A 21,351-nucleotide genomic window follows, 5' to 3' on the forward strand; every position below is an offset into this window, starting at 1 on the left:
ACATCCTGTTAAACATTTCCGAATGATTCAACAATAGCATTATAAAGGTTCTGATAGACTGGAGGATTTTTTTTACTACGTCGGTGGCAAACAAGCATACAGCCCGCATAATGGTAAGCATTCTCCGTAGCCTACGGACGCCTGTAATTCCAGAGGTGTTACATGTGCGTTGTCGACCCTAACACTCTGCAACCTCGTTGAGTTCTGCCAACCTTACTCACCGGCAGGAACAACAATATGAGTAGGGTCTCGAGTACGTCCCCAGTTGGGCTCTGCTCTAGATCTGGAATGACATCCGCTGTGCTGTGCCCGACCACATTAAGCGAGATGACATTCACAGTGCCCACACCTCTCTTTTGGACATAGTTTAAGGAAATACACTTGTAATGAGTATTTTCGCGAACAGAAGAATATATTACTAGCCTGCTCGAGTAAAAGCTTGTCTATCAGCACCTTTGTTGTATAGTATGTCACACTTAATCATTTTTTAAATGTTAGCCTAATGCAAGAAACTTGTTCTGGAGTTGTTCGGTCTCTAGACAAAGATAACGCCAATGGCGTTAGACGCGAAAGCTGTAGACGCCGGTTCGAATTCGGCCTCGGCCATGGAGGATTCGGACACTTTTTAGGTTCTCTAAATCATTGCCGAAAATTATTTTGCCGAATGTTATTTCCCAACCAATTTTTCACATATTCCATTTTGCCGTATGATCAAGTAGCCCTTAACATAATAATTTGTATTATTTCCCAACCTACTACCAACTGTATGTTTGGACAACAACTAAAAAGTCTAAAAACTTAAAAATACACTTTTTAAGTAGCAGAATTACGTTGTAAGTCTAATACGAAACATAATTTAATATCGTTCGATCCAAAGAAGGCTGTTCTGGCGCGCTGTTAGGTCGCAGTTAACCTAACAAGCTCCTCCTCGCTTCGCTCGTCGTCGCACCTATCTTGTTTCTGTCAAACTAATAGACGTTGTCGTATTTTTTTTAACCAAATGAATGATAGGCGAAAGAAATTTATTTGAAATGTTGTATGTCATAATAATAATCTATTCAACAAGGTAGACCTTAGAGCGTTTTCGCATTGTCCGATCTGATATCGGCTGTCGGAATGACGTAAATTGTAAAATATATGTGCTTCATTGTGTTTATTTATGCATTTACTAAATCATTATTACTAAAAGACGATATATAACACAAAAAAGACTTCATGCCATATGGCACTCTCCTACAGTTTTTTTTGTCATGAACACCTTCCGACGTCCGATATTGGAAGGTGCTTCCGACAGTTTTAGCTAAGTCGGACGGTAATTTTTGTTTGTGTGCGTGCATGTGTAGCAGTATGTTTCTTGTAGTATGCTTGATCTGAAATAACCGAAAGGGATAGACTTATGTAATGTTTGTCCTTGTCTATTGTAGGATCCTACATCCGATATCGGATCGGAAAATGTGAAAACGCTCTTAGGAAATACAAATGGGTAGAAACATAATAAAACACTTATTAAAAACTTGTAAATAAATAAAAATGTTAATTCTACCAAGTAAAACGTTGTCATAACGAAAGTTTGCTGAATGTTGGTTACCAAAGTAAATCGTCTGAGACAATTTGCATGGCAAAACTTCATCAATAAGGCAGGATACCCACTTTTTAGGGTTCCGTAGCCAAATGGCATACAACGGAACCCTTATAGTTTCGCCATGTCCGTCCGTCTGTCTGTCTGTCTGTCTGTCTGTCCGAGGCTTTGCTCCGTGGTCGTTAGTGCTAGAAAGCTGAAATTTGGCATGGATATATAAATCAATAAAGCCGACAAAGTCGTACAATAAAATCTAACAATTTAATTTTTTTTAGGGTACCTCCCCTACACGTAAAGTGGGGGTGAAACTTTTTTTTGGCTTCAACCCTAGAGTGTGGGGTATCGTTGGAAAGGTCTTTCAAAACTAATAGGGGTTTTCAAGAAACATTTTTTGATAAAGTGAATATATTCGGAGATAATCGCTCCGAAATAAAAAAAAAATGTGTCCCCCCCCTCTAACTTTTGAACCATAGGTCCAAAAAATATGAAAAAAATCGTGGAAGTAGAGCTTAAGAAAGACATTAAATGAAAACTATAGCGGACATGATCAGTTTAGCTGTTTTTGAGTTATCGCAAAAAGTTTTCCCTTCATAGTAAAAAGACTTATTTTAATTAGGTACTGATTATGCAAATTTGCCTATTTGTTTAACTCAGGTGAACGGTACCGTTTCATCCCTTGGTTAACAATTTACTATACTTTAAGCTCCAGTTTAGCTTATTGTGACGGAAGAATAACTACGGAACCCTACACTGAGCGTGGCCCGACATGCTCTTGGCCGGTTATTATTTAGTATATCACTTCTATATCAAATTAGTTACCTAAAACTCGTTTCGTCAACGGCCTGCCTAATTACCTATATAATAAGTAAGTAAGTAAGTCAGTAAATATTCTTTATTGCACCAACAATTATACATTTTACATCCATGTAAAACTACAAATGAATTTTAAAAGAAAATAGAACCAGGTAACAACAGGCGGTGTTATCGCTAAAAAGCGATCTCTTCCAGACAACCTTCAGGTAGCAGGAAATTTAGAACTCATACAAAAGTCAACAGGTAGTGCAAGGAGCTAAATATGGAGACTATTAAACACAAACACACATACTACTTATATAAGTAATAATACTAAACAATAAACAAATATAAATAAACCTACCTCAACTATCCAACACTCTGATTTTCACCCGGACCAAAAGTGCCTGGCGGTATTTGTTACCTACTTACCTACTAAATAATCGTAACGTTCTGTCATTTAAACCACTATTATCATATTGATCGTCAACCAAAGAGTAAAGTTATTACTTATTAGTCATCAACTTTAAATATTGTCCAAACTGCCACTGTCATCTAATAAATTACAGAGTTACGTATCGATTGATACATTTTAAAGTTTAACGGAGTGGTTTTTGAAAGTGGTTCGTCGAGATTTCTTGAGAAAGGTCGTGGTCTGGCCCAGGGGAGTAGGTTAGGTCTCAACCTTTGCACAAAAATACGTAATTATTGGCAATTAAAGTGACATGATCCACAGGAGGTAAAATTTTAAAACTATTTCGGCTGAAGCATGAAAAGAATTTGCATAATTTTATCATGATTTTGAATATTTACAACTAGGTACTTACCTATTTAAGGTAAGTGATGTGAGTACAAAAGTTCGTATATAAATTACTAAGTATTTGATTTTATCTGTATTTACTTTATTTTACGAAAATAATGTCAAGTTATTAATATTAACAATATAATATAACCAGTAAAACCAGTAAAGTATCTAAATTATTTAACAAAGTTATTATCAGCTTGATCCGCTGCGATTCAAGATAAAATTCACAAAATGCAGAATATATTGTCTACACTGGCATGTTCGTAGTGTGGTGCTCGTTACACTTATCTATCCGTAATCTATTTCATTAAAGGCTTGGCCAAACCGAATGTTTCAATGACAAGTCATTGCATTTACGTAACTTTGTTAAGCCTAACATGAACTCATATTTAGCTTCCAGCTATCTTAATATGACCAGTATATAAGCAAATGCTATGATTAACTACTACTTTACTGTCTAATGGTTCATTAAGCTACTTAAAGTCAATGCAGAATGCGTGTATCTATCAAATCACTCAAAGTTTAGCCATTTAATTTTAGATCCAAGTACGTCGTAATAAAGTTAATATTTGTATCATTTGTATTGTATAATTTAGCGTCGAAACTGATGAAAGGGTGAGGTGAGCATTACATGGCATTACGTACTAAGCAAAGTGTGGTGTCACCATTGCATGATTCATTTTTACAGTGGGTATGTCGTTGTCAATGCTGAACAAGAAATTCATTGCGGATTACTTATTACTTCAGTGATAAAAAGAAGTTATAGTAAAATTGTTGGTTGGTTATCAATGTTATCATAATATCATAAACTGGGTGTCTCTAAAACCAATCAAGGACCGATAATAAAGCAGGTTTGAAGTTGTTGATAGAATTTGAACTGCAATGTTTAGCGATTTTTATCATTTTACCAGGACTTAGGATGGGTACTACCTCACTTTGAGTTACCAGACGTCAAGAATTTTGGCCGTTTGTCAGGAATGCGGCCATGTCAATTTTAATGAATCAATAGATTTTTTTATAATGTCGCGTTTTATTCGCTTTCCGCGCCGCGACGTCGTTATCGCTAGGGACCCCCCCGTCACCGATATGAGCGGTCAGGAAAAAAATTACAAATCAGGAATCTTCTCAGGTATTTCAAAATTTATATCTGGTAACCGTAGGGTTACTCGATGATGACTCGATGATCGACGATTCACTTGATGTTTAAGAGGAATAGAATGTAACTATGAAACAACATATGTGACGTAGCGTCTCAAGCGCGCGTGAATGTCCTATGTTCTAAAGGAAACAAGTAGTTACTAAACTGGATTACTTTCATTGCAACACTAGTGTTTTAGACAAGTTACTACATTTAGGTATGTGGCCATAAACAATATCATACTCGTATGTAGATACGATATATTGCCGCGGGTTTCGCAAGATATTTGCATATTCGTGCGACCTGCAGTCGAATGCGACCAGAATAGTTTATTTAAAGACGTAAATTATAATAAAATCCGCACTTAAAGGTTTATATGTACCACCTACTGTTTAATTTACGGTTTTACACTCAGGGGCAATATAAACTTTCGATTTTCGCTTTAAATACTTGAAATAGCTAGTGCTTAGTGCTAGTTTTAAAGACCCCTAGTTTAAATTTATTCGATATCGAAACGTGACGTACGCGTTTGTCTTAAGTCTCATTTTGTATGGGATTTTGAGTTTCCAAAACGTCCCGCTTGGCGCGCTGTTTCTAAATCCCATACAAAATGAGACTTAACGCAAACCGTACGTCACGTTACGCTATCGAATAAATATACACTAGACTAGGGGTTCAGATATAAGGATCAGAGTGTCAAAAGTCACGTTTTTGTTTAAAGAAATGTCACTTTTGACATTAACATATCCGATCCATATCGTATCTAGACCTAATATTTTAGATTTTTATTAGTGTTTTGACGAAACTGATCTCTGGTTATATATATTTTGGTAAATAACCATAATTATTAGACGAGCACATACATTAGAAAGCAAAATAAACTTAAAAATATGCGACTTTTGTCTTAAAAATTAAATATGATATCTCAACCATCAACACTGCGCCGAATAAAAGTTAATTCTTTCTAGATACGAAGTTGTGCTATTACATTGATTTAGTTTTATTACAAAAATCCAAAGATTAAGATTCAAACAATAACAGTCAATCAGTGTTGGCTGAACGTTAATTGCAATTAACGACTAACCATTACAAATTGAACCGTAAACCGGACGTTTACAGCAATTTACGGTTCAATTTGTAATGGTTATTGTCAATTGCATTAACGTTTCGGCCAACACTGTTAATTATCTGCTGACTGTACCTATGGTAGAGGATTGACACGAATACCTTAAGGTATTTAACTTAATTTTATTGTGTTCTCGTATTAAATTAAATTACGTTTCGCAAATACCAGTATTTATAACGAAATTGCGCGATCACCGTTACTTCACGATAATCTTGCTTGTTGTGTCGTCATTCGAAGGTATTTTTATTACATTTCAAACCAATCGTCTGATTGAAAATAGGAAATCGTCATTTTTAGGGTTCCGTACCAAACAGGTACGACTTTATGGTGCGACTCTGTCGCAAAGTAAATAAGACACTTTGCACTGAAAACCCCCATTGCTTGCTGGGGGAGGGGGGGGGGGGGACGATTTTATCTTAAACGTCAAGATATTATGACATAAAAAAAATAGCGTGTGCTATAAAGCGGCACCGCCGTACCGTACCATCCTTTTCTCGAAGCAGTTCAGGCCAATTTCGATTTTCGACCCCCATATAACTTCGTTGTGGATAACACTAGAAGCCTGAATTATCAGTAACCAAGCAGGGATTATATAAACACAGTAGGTATATTTCAAATTTCATTCAATTTTAACCAGTAGTTTTAGAATTATAAACCTACACTACACACGTTGTTTACCAGCCTGTATCGCCCGAATTCAGCACCGTGACAAGCTGTGACACTGACAATAAACGAGTATCTGGCATGCAGTTGCAGACTGCATTGATCTACCGAGATACTATCTGATACGATTGAAATCGATGAAGTCGAATGTCCATTTTAATATTCGGGTTTTAGAGATCTTTCTTTAGATTATGAAGTAAAAATTCTTTTCCATTGACTCATTTTTTATGCCTCAACTCCTGGGGCACATTTCTCGAACGGTATTAAACTAATATTATTAGTCCGCGAACTGTCAAGTCGTATGGGTTACCATGGCAACACATTGTTAATATTAGATTAATACCGTTCGAGAAATGGGCCCCTGTCAAGTCGTATGGCTTATCATTATTAGTGTGTACTAATAATATTAGACTAATACCGTTGGAGAAATGGGCCCCAAGACGGGACTCCCTTTGGTCGCATTACAACTTTTGTAATATTTTTAGTTGTCGTACGCGCCCTGGCCGCCGGGACCCGGCGGGGTGGTCAACGACACCTTCTCGTAAGTCATGAGGCCCTGGTACTTGCTCCATGCTAAATTCAATTTTTAGACAGTTCTTTCTCGATTTTGGCCACCGTAGCCTATGGACACTAACAAGCAATGGTAAGCGGTTTTCGTAGTCTATGGATGTGGCTATATTAAGGGTGTCACATGTGCGTTTACGACTTATGAAGCAATTATTTCTACTATACACCCTAAAATAAATAAATAATTTGAGCTATCGTTTTGTATCGTCCTCTTGACTGCGTCGAGCTGTGATTGGTCCATTTCATTATAAGTAGTTGAGTTGGGAGCCCATACATGAAAAGTACCCAATTACAGTTTGGTATACGAAATACTGATTCAACCATTACAGTCGACGAGTAGAAAAATGATAATAGAATGCATATTCAACACCTCTGGAGTTGCAGGCGTCCATAGGCTACGGTGACTGTATGCTTGTTTGCCACCGATGTGGTATAAATTTTTTTTTAATTAATAGTTGTATAGAAAATTGATGTTATGTAAACAATTGATTGTTAATGTATATAATGTAAATAGTTTAATATTAAGACCAATATTTGCATGCTGCCCTTGCGGCCTTGGCTAAACATGTGATACTGCCTGCTTATACTGATTATGTCAACTTAATGTACCATGTTTAAGCAAATAAATCATTATATAATTATCTTATCTTACACATTCTACATAATTAAAGACATATTTTTAATATCGAAACAAAAGCATACGTATGAACTACACCTATGTATGAACAGTCAGCGTCAAATACTTCGTAGCAGTCAAAGTGGCCAAATAGTTCGGTACACCATATGTACTAAATAAATGGTGTACCGAACTATTTGGCTACTTTGACTGCTACGAAGTATTTGACGCTGACTATACTACAGTTAGAGATAATGAGCTCCTCGTTCTGAGCGGAATAAATACGAAATCCCAATTTGGTACAAAAAAATTGCATATTTTCGTCGATAATTTCACACTTTTTCGTAACTCAGAGAATATTTTTTGGGATATACCGTGAAATTGTGCTCATATTGAACTCTTTTTTCGAAATCTGACTTAAAAAAAAGAATTTTTTCGAAATCTGACTAAAAAGAAACGAAAACAAAAAAAATATGGCCCAGATACGTCATTTGACATATAAACACAAAAGTAAACAAGGCCTCGTATCGTGTATTACTTCATATTTGCTTGCGAATCATGACTCCGCATATTCCTTCCAATCTTATCACAACATAGCATGAACAGCGAAACACATAATACCAGTTATCATCCCGTCCGGTGTCGTTTTGGACTATCAAATTGTCATCTTTATATTAAATGGCAATATATTTATAGTAAATGTTAAACAGATATGTCGTTTTCTGGAAAAAAATTCAGAAGAACTGGTGGTTCAAATTTAGACGATTTTTTAAAAGAATCAAGTGAGTGTCGTAGATTTTAATGCGAGTAACTTAAACTTAATAGTACACTTCAAGTTCATAGATGTTAATAATATGTGGGTTAAGTGTTTTATAAATAACTGTTTTTCATCACGTGTGAATTATATTACTTAATGTAAGTTTCATTCATAGTGTAGTGGAAGATTGTTTTTCGAAGATTTGTGTAAAAAATAGTATCAAAATATTTAATTATGTATCTATTATTATTTATTAATGATTCATATTATTATAAAGTTAGGTATACTTAATCTGAATCAACGTACCTGAATAATTTCATTTATTTATTTATTTAAAATCAACACATTTTATTAAAAATATATATTTTTAAAACTTAAATATAATAAAAACTAACAACTTAACAATAGTTATTTGTACAACAAGAGAGCAAAGTTTGATATTTCTTCGAGTGCTTGTTTGGCTTTGCTGCGTGCGTGAGCCATATTCACCTTGAAGTGTTAAGTGAAATTAGGATATCATTTCAACGCGTGGGACGTGTGTGATTTTTAATATGTTCATTTATTTAATTCATTAAATAGAAAAGTCAATACATACCGATTAATAATGATTTTAATTGTTTTGATCCTGTTAACGCGGGCCATCAGGATGCTGGGACTTCAGGATTCCGTGACACCAAGAGATTTCGGGATTCTCAATTTTTACTTCTGATTCCGGGCTTCAGAGAACGGAGGATTCCTGAATTCCTCGACACCGGGATTTCGGGACTTAGGGTATCGGGGACTCTAGGGCTCGATATCGACGTAGCTTCCAATCCTCCTATAGTTACTCCGATAGTAGGACTACGAGAATTAGAGAAGTCCTTATATTCCGATCAATCGAGCCAGCGGGAAAAATTGTTCGTACTCCGATTGATCGGACTAGCCAGTCGGACCATGCGACCTAAGGGTCCAATCCTAAACTAGAATTTGCTCTCTAATACACTCTACCGAAAGAAAACGAAAATCGAAATTTCTTTATCTGCCTCTCTATCCCTCGAATATTCAAAAGCGATAGAGAGACGGAGAACGAAATTTCAATTTTCGTTTATCGAGATAGGAGGATAGGTTCGTTGCTCGTGATTATCCACCAATTTGACACTGCTAAGGCATTCGTGGTATAGCTATAGGTATTTCGCTTGCTCAAAATTAGAAATCAAAGCTTGTTCTTCATTGTAAACTTAACCACACCAGTTGGTAAAATCCACACGTCCACAGTGGAGGCATATTGTGCAGACGCAGGTGCGTGAATTCGAAGCCAGGCGACGCACAGAACTTGACGATAAGCGTGACGAGCTAAAGGCCAGACCACCTATGGCCATAACATATAATTACGTCGGAGGGGTGCTGACCTGCAGCACATTCGCTGCTAAGATTGGCTACGTCAGTCACCTGAGAGCGCACCAGCGACACTCTTAGCGGTAGAAAGCAGTTGCTGTGGCCGAAAACGGCTAGGAGACGATGATGATGATGAACCACACCAGTTGGTAAAGACTCTTTTGATTGTTCAAAAACGGACGAGAAAGTTGCATTTTATCCACATGTGGCAATTTGATGCAAATTTTGAGTTGTCGCCTTATGTTAGCTAGAATGACTTTTAAATTATGATTTAGAATGATAAATATTTAATGACGTTCAGTTGGATTTGATTTGATAATTTACATTTAAAATTTTCCTCTCGTTACTGTGGTGAACAATTACGTGTTTCCCTCGGTAGCCATGTTTACTTATGTTTAATATTGGCACAAGCGATAAAACAACAATTTTGCCCCCTTGTAAAACTACTCGTATTCCTCTTTTGTTGCACATAATAACTATCCATTTTTTAGATGCTCCTGAACAGTACAAGAAGATGTTGTGCTGGAACGCGCCTACGTGGTGCTACACGATGTTGGACGCGCAGACCTTACAGTTGGAGGTCCGGGCGGAAAATTTATGCATGAACCAGACATTCACGCTGGGATCGGAGCAGGAGGTCGTGAGAGTTGACGGTGCTAAAGTACGTTTGATATTGATTTAATGATATTTAACATCCATGTAAATATGTAGAGTTTGTCACCTACGGCAACTTCGTGGAAATTCTTAACAGTGTCAATTAATTTATAAATATAATCTTAAAATTAAGTAAAAGAGTTAAAGTAAAATAGTAGAATAACAATAAGTTTCCTTGAAATTAACAGCTTTTCTCTTCAAGTACAATGTTAAACTTCTAAATTCCGATAATTTTGATTTAGGTATCTAGTCTGACCAAGCTAATTCTATGAAAATATGACGTTTAAAGTGGCATGACCACACTTTGTTATGTCGAAGTCTGTTCAAAATTAGCTTAGATGTTGATGAATTAGCGTCATTCTATAATGATTTTACAAGGCAGATTTTTTGTACTAACTATTCAGTTTCCCGAGTGATACCTAATTATTTAAAGCCGAAAGTGCAGGACCTGTGCGAATTCGCCTTTTCATACAAACGTAGTCTCATTTTCCTCTCTGGATGTCAACATTATTGAACAGATTTTGACACAATTTATTGTATATAAATTTATAATAGAATTTAAAAATAATTATATAATCTGATTACGCTCCAAATTTTTACAATAATTAAAGCTGTAGTTAATATACATCAAATTAAGTAAAAATATTTTCCATAATGTCAATATATCTATAGAGCAAAATGGGGACTATGTATGTATGGAGAAGCGGCCGTCCCCTTTCCTCTTAAAATCTTGAAAGCAAGAAAACAAAACAGGTTAGTAAAGAGATATTTTACATGATTTGCAGACATACATGACATTCACTTTGGAAGGAGACAACGTGCTGAAACAGAGAATCAGAAGGCCGAACGGTACAATTGCAAACTTCAAAAGGGAATTCCAGGAACGATCAGCTGTAATGGTATTGAGTATATTGAGTCAGAGCAAGCTAAAGGCCAGTCCAGGCGGGAATAATTTTTCATCAATCTGATTAAATTGTCTGATTAAATTAGCCCGCGTAGCCAACATGCCAATCGTCAACGCTCCATAGCGTAGCGTAGTCATCTCTCTCTATTACACTTCCTAATTAGTGCGATAGTGACATAGTCGCGTCGCGTTACATTACGGAGTGTTACGGCAGCTGGTGCGGCTGCAAACGCCAATTGGCTCGCCGTTATGACCGATACTACCTATGATTTGAACAACCCGTCTGGGGTCCTACCGCGAAAACCGAAATTCGCCAATTGCGGGCATTTTTTTCTGTCACTAATTACGTCTTAGTAAGAGTAAAAGAGAAAGATCCCCGCAATTTGCGGATTTCGTTTTTCGCGGTAAGCCCCCTGGACTGGCTTTATGTTGGCAGCGATTTCGATAGCACAGACTGTGCAAGTGTAGTCCTCATTTTCCTCTCTGGTAATTAACATTATTGATGCTATGCCCTACCCCTTCGTTAGATTTTTATCGAATTTTTAACTATTATAGCGTTAGCGTTTACGGAAATTGTTTTTCGCTCCTAATTCTTATAATAAAAAAAAATTAAAAAGTCAAACGTAGGAGCATAGTTATAGTTAATGTACAACAAATTATGTAAACATATTTTCCATAATATCAATATCCAGCGAGAAAAATGGGGACTTCGTTTGTATGGAGAAGCGGCCGTTTTTAAGAAGCCTGACCAGAAACATATGATCATTATCAAGGGGGCGCTGTATTTCTCATGTAGAGGGTGACAGTTCAGTTTAGTATGAAAAATTTAGTTCCAGTGAAATTCCGCAATATGGCGCGTGATCATATATTACTGGTCAGGCTTTAATAAGTTTTTCACGCCAGTGTTTGACTGACAATCTTAATTTCTGTCAATCTCGTCAGTCTGTCACGTCGTCTCGTTTTGTGACCTATTTGTGCCTGATTTAATCAAGGGATTGAAAAATTTGCTCTAAAGAATTTTACATCCATTTTTTTATCGATTATAAAGTAAATAAAGTTGTAATTTCAAACCTCATTGCCGCTCAATAGTTGTAATGATTCCATTCTCATGGGCGCCGGCAGCAGTGTGCAAGGGGGTGCACTTGCACCCCCCTGGCAGGTAAGAAAATATATAAAAAAAAATACATGTTTTTTTATGCGTCTGCACCAGCATTAGAGTTAGACCAATATAAATCTGCAATGATTTTGATAGCATAACTCGGAACTATATTACACAAGAAAAATAAATTTCTGCATCAATTCTTCTATTCCATTTATTATGCACCTCCCTGAAAGTAATCCTGGCGGCGCCCATGTCCATTCTAGTCGGAAAAACATGCAAAAAAAAGCAAAGGTTACCTATGTCCAGTATTTTGGATCCATGGAGTCCCGGGTATCAAGATTTGTCATCCAAAAAACGACCTAGGTAGAGGTTTTAAATTTATAATTGTATGTTGTCACGTCTATGGGAGAAACAAGGATCATAATTTTATATTTTTATTTCACAGACAATCACCATGGAGGGGGCGGACGTTAGGAAAGCACACGTGTTCTACGAGGTGGTCGACTGAATAACTACTTAAATAGCTTTAATTATTTATTAATATGAAAAGTATTACTTGCTAATATTTTTTTAAATACCTACCAGGGACTCATTTCTCGAACGGTATTATCTAATGTTATTAGTCTGTTGCCATGGTAACCCATACGACTTGACGGTTGGTGGACAAATAATATTAGTCTAATATCGTTTGGGAAATGGGCTCCTATTGAAAACTAATAGGTTCGAATAAAAATAAATAAGGTATATAAATAAAAAATAAGATCTCAACTTACTTTGTTTTGTTTTTAGCAATTAGGAAAACTAACGTCTTTCTTGTTATGTGAGTGAGTTGAGGTAGGTACAAAAGTAAATAAACCATACTGCGAAGTTGCGAACATTGAAAATAGTAAATACGTTATCTGCCGAATATGCATCAGCGATAGAGAGGCAGATAACGCATTTTTTTTTATTTCGAGATAGGCTAAAATTTGATAGGAGATAGGATAAGAGAGGCACATTTGTCTGTATCCATTTGTTCAAGAGCTGTAGGAAAATTAAAACTTAAAAGTCGTACGTCGGAACTAACACACACACACTTTTTTAATGCTGTTAAGAGGCTGTCAACACCCAATGTCCTTGAAATTGATGTTACTTAAACAGTTTTTTAAGAAAGACTATTTGTTTTAGTCAAGTAAGAAAAATATATGTTCATATTAATTATATTTCAAAGACCGTGGTTGTACTCGATACATGATTGAACGAAATCGGCTCGATAGAAAATAATTGCAAAGATTGGTCTTAAAATCATAATTAAACGGTTTTATGTCTTTATTGTTTTGACTTATGGGTCTGCAATTAAAATCACAATTTCAAAACATTTATATCTAAACCGTGGTTGAGTAAAATATTACACTAATAATCCACTTTTTTTTATTTAAATATTTTTCTTGTTATTCCCTTGCCCAGGCCCAGTAACATGCGACAGTGCTATCTCATTTACTCCGATACAAATAGACAGTGTGCGCGCTTTAGGTATTGACAGCCTGTTAATGTAATTCAACACATTCACTGCCAAGTTTTCGTAGTAATAATATGCTCGTAGCCGACTCCATCGTTTTCCCGCTTTGTATAAATCGTGTCTTTCACAAAGACGCGTGCTTTGACTAGTATTGTCATGATATTTAAGGTTAGATTTGACGAATCGGCACGTCATCGTGGATGACACGTACTATAGAGATACTACGAGCAGCCGAGACCCCGCCGAGCGGGGTCCCGGCACTCAACAGGTATGACAAATATAAAAAACCGGCCAAGAGCATGTCGGGCCACGCTCAGTGTAGGGTTCCGTAGTTACTCTTCCGTCACAATAAGCTAAACTGGAACTTAAAGTATAGTAAATTGTTAACCAAGGGATGAAACGGTACCTTTCACGCGAGTTAAACAAATAGGCAAATTTGCATAATCAGTACCTAATTAAAGTAAGTCTTTTTACTATGAAGGGGAAACTTTTTGCGATAACTCAAAAACAGCTAAACTGATCATGTCCGCTATAGTTTTCATTTAATGTCTTTTTAGGGTTCCGTAGCCAAATGGCATAAAACGGAACCCTTATAGTTTCGCCATGTCCGTCTGTCTGTCTGTCTGTCTGTCTGTCTGTCCGAGGCTTTGCTCCGTGGTCGTTAGTGCTAGAAAGCTGAAATTTGGCATGGATATATAAATCAATAAAGCCGACAAAGTCGTACAATAAAATCTAAAAATTTAATTTTTTTTAGGGTACCTCCCCTACACGTAAAGTGGGGGTGAATTTTTTTTTTCGCTTCAACCCTAGAGTGTGGGGTATCGTTGGAAAGGTCTTTCAAAACTAATAGGGATTTTAAAGAAACATTTTTTGATAAAGTGAATATATTCGGAGATAATCGCTCCGAAAGAAAAAAAAAATGTGTCCCCCCCCCTCTAACTTTTGAACCATAGGTCCAAAAAATATGAAAAAATTCGTGGAAGTAGAGCTTAAGAAAGACATTAAATGAAAACTATAGCGGACATGATCAGTTTAGCTGTTTTTGAGTTATCGCAAAAAGTTTTCCCTTCATAGTAAAAAGACTTACTTTAATTAGGTACTGATTATGCAAATTTGCCTATTTGTTTAACTCGGGTGAAAGGTACCGTTTCATCCCTTGGTTAACAATTTACTATACTTTAAGCTCCAGTTTAGCTTATTGTGACGGAAGAGTAACTACGGAACCCTACACTGAGCGTGGCCCGACATGCTCTTGGCCGGTTTTTTTAAGCTCTACTTTCACGATTTTTTTCATATTTTTTGGACCTATGGTTCAAAAGTTAGAGGGGGGGGGGGGACATTTTTTTCTTTCGGAGCGATTATCTCCGAATATATACACTTTATCAAAAAATTTGAAAGACCTTTCCAACGATACCCCACACAGTACAGTTGAAGCAAAAAACCCCACTTTACGTGTAGGGGAGGTACCCTAAAAAAAAAAATTTTTAGATTTTATTGTACGACTTTGTCGGCTTTATTGATTTATATATCTATGCTGAATTTCAGATTTCTAGCACTAACGACCACGGAGCAAAGCCTCGGACAGACAGACAGACAGACGGACATGGCGAAACTATAAGGGTTCCTAGTTGACTACGGAACCCTAAAAACGTGACCACATAAACGCCTTAAACCATACCTCAACTATTAAAGGTGCGAAGACTAGCTCCAAAACTTGCACCCATAAATATCCTAGGCGCCTGCGCCGACGTCATTAATCCACCGCTTAGCATATTGCGTACAAGCGTATGCGCATTAGTTTAGCATAGGCCCCTCCCCGAGCTATTGTCTCTGGCTTTGTCTATGGCCCAGACACAGCTGATCAAGTAGGTCGGGCAACCGTATTACTCCGAATAAGTATGGGTGGGAGTGTAGGTAGGTAAAGATTTGTAAAACATATGCCTGTTAAAGGAAGTAAGTACCCGTGGTTCGTGTCATCCACGATAACGCGCAGATTTGTCTTATCTAACCTATAACACGATCCTGGTCAAACTTACTTTAAATTATTGGATATACTTAAAAGTTTATTATAATAAATGTCTGTAACATACTGACATAGATACAGGCGAATGAAACTATAGGAGTTCTGAGGGCCTACCGCGATCCACGTTCGACGTGTTGCCTCTCTGTTGCACTTGTAAATTCGTACGTAAATGTGACAAGGAGGCAACTCGTCGAACGTGGTTCGCGGTAGGCCCTCTGACACCAAGATTGAAATTTTGAGACACGATAACCTAGTAGAATGTGTTTATATAATATACAGTGTGTTTGTGCACGTATAGTGGAGCCGTTAACCACGTATAGTACGATTAATTTTATCGACCAGTCACCCCCCATACCTTTGTTTTTTCTCAACCATTTTAAATATGCACCCTTCCAAAGTTTTATGGCGCCAAACTCGACTGCACTTGGTTAATGCACCATTATCCTTAGTTACTTACTTTAGTCCCACTTAGCTCTAAGGAATAATTGCCCGCCGCCCGAATTAGGTATCATTTGGAACTAAATCAACTTAGTTCGACGCACATTACAGAAGGTCTTGTTTGGACTCGTGTAACTTGTGAAATGTTTTAACTAGGCCTATCATTTTGATGCCAACTTTTAGCTGATGTCCTGTACTATCATTTAACAATAAAAAACTACAGGTCAACGACCTCGTTTTCGAAAATAAATTAAAATGTAAATTATTCGTGTCGCTCGGACGAACGATAACGACCGACCACGTATAAAGTTTGAAGTATGCAAAGTCAGTTACTCAAAGGGGCGAAGTCACGTGACTACTTCTCCGTACAAACGTAGTCCCCATTTGTCTCTGTGGATTATACAATTTGATGTATACAGTATGTTTATTAACTAAAACCCTTACTTACTTACTTAATATTTAAGGCTCATTTAGACGGTGTGAAAACTCGCATGCGAGTTGCATTGCGGTATTTGATCGGTCGGCGAATTAAATGTAACCTCTATAGTCAGCAATGTAACTGAAATCGCATGGGAGTTCGTGCGCCGTCTAAATGGGCCCTTAGGTCATACTGAGCAACTTTTATTATGGGGCCAACCCCGAAATCACATACTGTATTAACCACAGCTATGACCTTCCGTTTGATTTTTTTTATTATTATAAGGAGAAATTTGTTTTGAGCTCCTATCTCTTGTAATAATAAAAACACTCCAATGTAAGTTTCAAAATGGACGTCATTTTCGTAATCGGAACCCCGAGGAACCTCGGATATGACACCCATATCGATTTAAAAAAAAAAAACCGCCATCTTGGATTACAAAATGGATGTCATTATTGTAATCGGCACCCCGAGGACTCTCAAAAATAAAACATCAAATACTACATGATACATATACAAACAGAAGCAAGAAACAATTTCTTGCTTTTTAAATAAAATTTTAAACTACTCGTAATTGCTTAAAATAAGCTATGAAACATGTCCCCCATTTTGAATTTAAAAATTGATATCATATGATATATTTTTGTTTACACTGAAATAAACAATCAGCACATGTCGTATGCAATATTTTGATTGTGCACAAATTGATTGATAATTACAAGACACGCGTCAGCCCTCAAAATCATAACCCTGAATACTAATACTAACGATAGCGTTTATGAAACTCAGGGACCGCCCCTCCCGCCCGCACGGTTGCCCTGTCTAGACGCCTTCGTCGACCGACTGTATTATTTCTTAGACTGTGGTTATTAATTTAGGTTGGATATTTTCCATTATGTCAATATCAATATCAATTGGTTGGTTTGGTTTTTTTTGGTTTTTGGTTTCTAAATAAATAATAAAAAAAAAAAAACAATGAAGGAAAACGGGGACTACGTTTGTATGAACAAGCGGTCGACCACTATTGTCTTAATGAGACGATATCCATATACGGATAACTTAAGCTCTGTATACCAAGTTGTTTGGAAGTGTCACTTCAAAAGAATTCAAAGTGCCCACCATAACATAGACACTAGTACTGTCAGACAGGTGGCATATCGTTACTCAACGAGGCTGATGTGGGACAGACGGACACGCCAAGTAGGTGTGACTGTACCGTACACGTAATAATCAATTAGTTTCATGTTTGGACTTAGATAGCGTTACGGCAGCGGTCTGGAGACTTTTATGAAGGTGTACTCGTAATTGCAGCAAATATCACCGCTTAAGAGGGAAGATCCACGTGATTTTCCATACAAAAAGAGAAAACGTTTTTCCACTTCTAAATATTTTCCATTCTCCATGATTTTTTTTGTATGTTATTGATATAATGAAAAACTAGGTTTATAGGTTCTCCTTTTTTTCCAATTTATTAACGAAATAAGTATTTTTTTATATTTTACCCGACTACAGCAAAGGTAAAGCAGTATGTTTTTTAAAGCGATACCTATAAACTTAGAATATATTATGCTGGAGCGATCGACATCAAAATCAAAGTGTTAAGATTTGTTTAGTGGAAAACGTTTTGTCCCTAAATGGAATTTTATAGAAAAAGTACCGTTATGCTTATTTCGCTAGGATCGCAAAATTCGCAAAGCTATTCCAAAAAGGAACAAATGTTGAATATTCTAAATTTTAGCAGCAAGTTGCCAGGATAAGAATTGTGCCCTCAGACCATTCGTAGATCTTAACTCGTCGCATTAAGGTCGCATAGGTGGTCTGTGAACTCTATAGACAATGACAATGGCACAAACAGCTTTAAAATTGGACTGCACTTTGATCTAAAGAATATGCACCCATTGTTATTTATAACTAATCACTCGGACAAAGGAACAAAGACGCAGCAAAATCTCAATTATTATTATTAAATTATTTTTAATTGATTTTATTTGTATTTTTTGATTAAGCCCCTTAACTCGTGTTAACTAATACTAGCATAGGTAATATTCTCTTCCCTACCACTCTTTTAAACTTTTAGCTAGCTTCTAGTGTACACTGATTTAAACTTTCACGATTTTTACATAATTTTTTTTGTTTTACAAATTATAGAAACGGAACTTAATCGCGTATTGAGTTTTGAATTTACCTCCGACGTTTCGAGGTGTTCTAGTGATTAGTTGGGGTTTCCAAAAAACCCCTGACTGAGAGAATCAGGTCCCTGCGCAATCCTGATAACGTACGATAATCCAGGGGGAACCCTGACGTATGGCTATCTATCTATCTGCCTGCCGGCGACTTTATCCGCGTAAAAGTCATAAAGCTCATAACGCTGTATCGCCCACACCTACCCGAAGGCCGAACCGGAGCACGTTAGTTCTCCTGTACTAACTTTACCCCACTTTTTTTGGCTTTATCAGGCTATTTATTTGTTTATCTATTCAGTCGGTTTGCGTAATTGACTAATACACAACTTTAAAAAACCGGAGAAGTACGAGTCGGACTCGCGCACGAAGGGTTCCGTACCATTACGCAAAAACGGCAAAAAATCACGTTTGTAGTATGGGAGCCGCCTCAAAAATGTATTTTTAACCTTTTTTTGTAATAGTGGCAACAGAAATACATCATCTGTAAAAATTTCAACTAACTATCACGGTTCATGAGATACAGCCTGGTGACAGACGAACGGGCGGACAGCGGAGTCTTAGTAATAAGGCCCCGCTTTACCCTTTGGGTACGAAACCCTGAAAACCAACATATAACCTACTAAACTAGCTTGTGCCCACGGCTTTGTCTATGTGTAATGATGATGATGATGATCCTCCACCGGGTCTCAAACTATCTCGATACAGATTTTCATCTCAATCGGTTCAGCGGTTTATGCGTGAAGAGGTGAGGAGTTACTTTCGGATTTACTTATAATACCTATTAGTAAGGATTCAGAAAAATTGGCAATATAAAATTAGCATCGACTTTATAACTAAATGGTCCAGATACATAATATAAAGCGGACCTAGCGGCTGTCATGTTGCACTCATAGTAATTACAGTGAGTAATGTCAGGGTCGGATGACTCGTACCGCGGAACTGATACAATGCCCCTTAATGCTTTTCAAATTCACGAGAATATGCCGAGAGTCAAAGGCGAGCGTGCCAAAATATTGAACCAAATAGAAATAAAGGAATGGCAAGAATATGTATGAGTCATTCGAATGTTAAATAATTGTGCTATTCTCAACCAAAATGGTACTTATTATCGGGCACTATTTCCATATACTCACTTGAAATCAACCTTCTCGACAACCAAAAATGTGGCACCTAATTTTACAAACATTAGAGGGAAGAATAACTTTTCAAATCTAACGAAATAACAGTATTTTTTCTATTAAATTCCATTTCGGGAGAAAACGGTTTCCACTAACTAAATCTTAAGAAATCATTTTGATTTTGATGCCGCTCGCTTCAGTATAATATATTCTGGGTTTATAGATTTTGCTTTTAAAAAAAAGTTTTTGTTTGCAAATAAAAAAAAAGGAAAACCTATAAACCTAGTTTTTCATTGTGTCAATAACATACTAAAAATTATAGAGAATGGAAAAGATTTAGAAGTGGAAAAACGTTTTCTTTTTTTATATGACCGATAACGGGGGAAAGTCCATCTTAAACATAGCTAAACAAAAGCTGCTTCGCGGTGAGGTAAGTGGAGTATAGTAGATCATTGGATCTTTCTCTAAGTTTCATAAAACCCCATCTTATTTTATTTCTAAGCTTCCTTACACCTATTTTTATTATTAGATTTAGGCTAACATACAATTAGAAGTTAAAATGGCACAACTATAGCTCTAACAAAAAAAGTGACCGACTCTGCCCCCACTCTCCTCTATCACAATCACACAAGTACAATATTTAACTTATGTATGACGTCTGTTTTGCGACGGGGGTTGAAATTGGAATCAATCAGCGATTGATGGATAAGTAAGGAAGGCCAGGAAGGATGCTTTCCGATTTGCTCAGCACTGTTAGTGTTTAAAAATGGAAACTTAGCCTCTCCCAAACATGTCGCGTGTGTGACGTAAGGTACAGACAGGACTTAGGTTTAGAGAGCGGAGTTTTGAAAAATCGTACAGCTTCTTTAGATAACGGTTGCCAAAAATTTAAGTAATTAGCAATCTTGAGGATTTTCTGTAGTCTGTAGACTTCAGTGATTCGAATCCTGATTTTTCCACTATAATAGAAAAAAAAAACAGGATCTTGGGTTAAATTTGTTACAATTTATGCACAAAAACAAAAAATATGAATATGGCTTCTAAACATGCGCAATTTTATTTTTGAGGTTTGAGTTCACCGATTACTTTTCTTTTTTTTTAAACTTCTCTCTCAATTCTCTCAAGTACCCTTCTTCCTCGCGTTGTCCCGGCATTTTGCCACGGCTCATGAGAGCCTGGGGTCCGCTTGACAACTAATCCCAAGATTTGGCGTAGGCACAAATTTTTACGAAAGCGACTGCCATCTGCCCTTCCAACCCAGAGGGTAAACTAGGCCTTGTTGGGATTAGTCCGGTTTCCTCACGATGTTCAAGAAGTCTCTCAAGTACCCTTTGCCCAATATTTCTACTTTGGTATGTATAAATTAATGATTGTTTTTTTCTCTATTATATAATTTTATATTTTATTTTGTATCTGATGTATTTAATATTTGGCAATAAACAATTCTTATTCTTATACTTAAGGTTGACTCACGCTACACAGGGGCAGGGCCGGGCCGGAGCTTCCGGCGCTTCGTTTTCTATGGAAAGCATTACGTCATCACCGGAGCTCTGTAGTGGCCCGGTGCGGGCTCGGACCGGAGACTAGCCGGTCATG

General features: G+C 36.9%; 1 protein-coding gene across 1 annotated transcript; it reads left to right on the forward strand.

Moving 5' to 3' along the window:
* The first annotated feature begins 7,680 nt into the window (after window positions 1–7,680).
* On the forward strand, window positions 7,681–12,849 carry LOC133521879 (uncharacterized). The gene is made up of 4 exons (XM_061856987.1): window positions 7,681–8,068; window positions 9,909–10,078; window positions 10,857–10,970; window positions 12,523–12,849. Exons 1-4 carry the CDS (start codon window positions 7,999–8,001, stop codon window positions 12,583–12,585), a joined length of 417 nt encoding a protein of 138 aa, XP_061712971.1. The 5' UTR covers window positions 7,681–7,998; the 3' UTR covers window positions 12,586–12,849.
* The last annotated feature ends 8,502 nt before the right edge of the window (window positions 12,850–21,351 follow it).

Source organism: Cydia pomonella, chromosome 10 (genome assembly GCF_033807575.1).
Source record: "Cydia pomonella isolate Wapato2018A chromosome 10, ilCydPomo1, whole genome shotgun sequence".
NCBI classification, from domain to species: domain Eukaryota; kingdom Metazoa; phylum Arthropoda; class Insecta; order Lepidoptera; family Tortricidae; genus Cydia; species Cydia pomonella.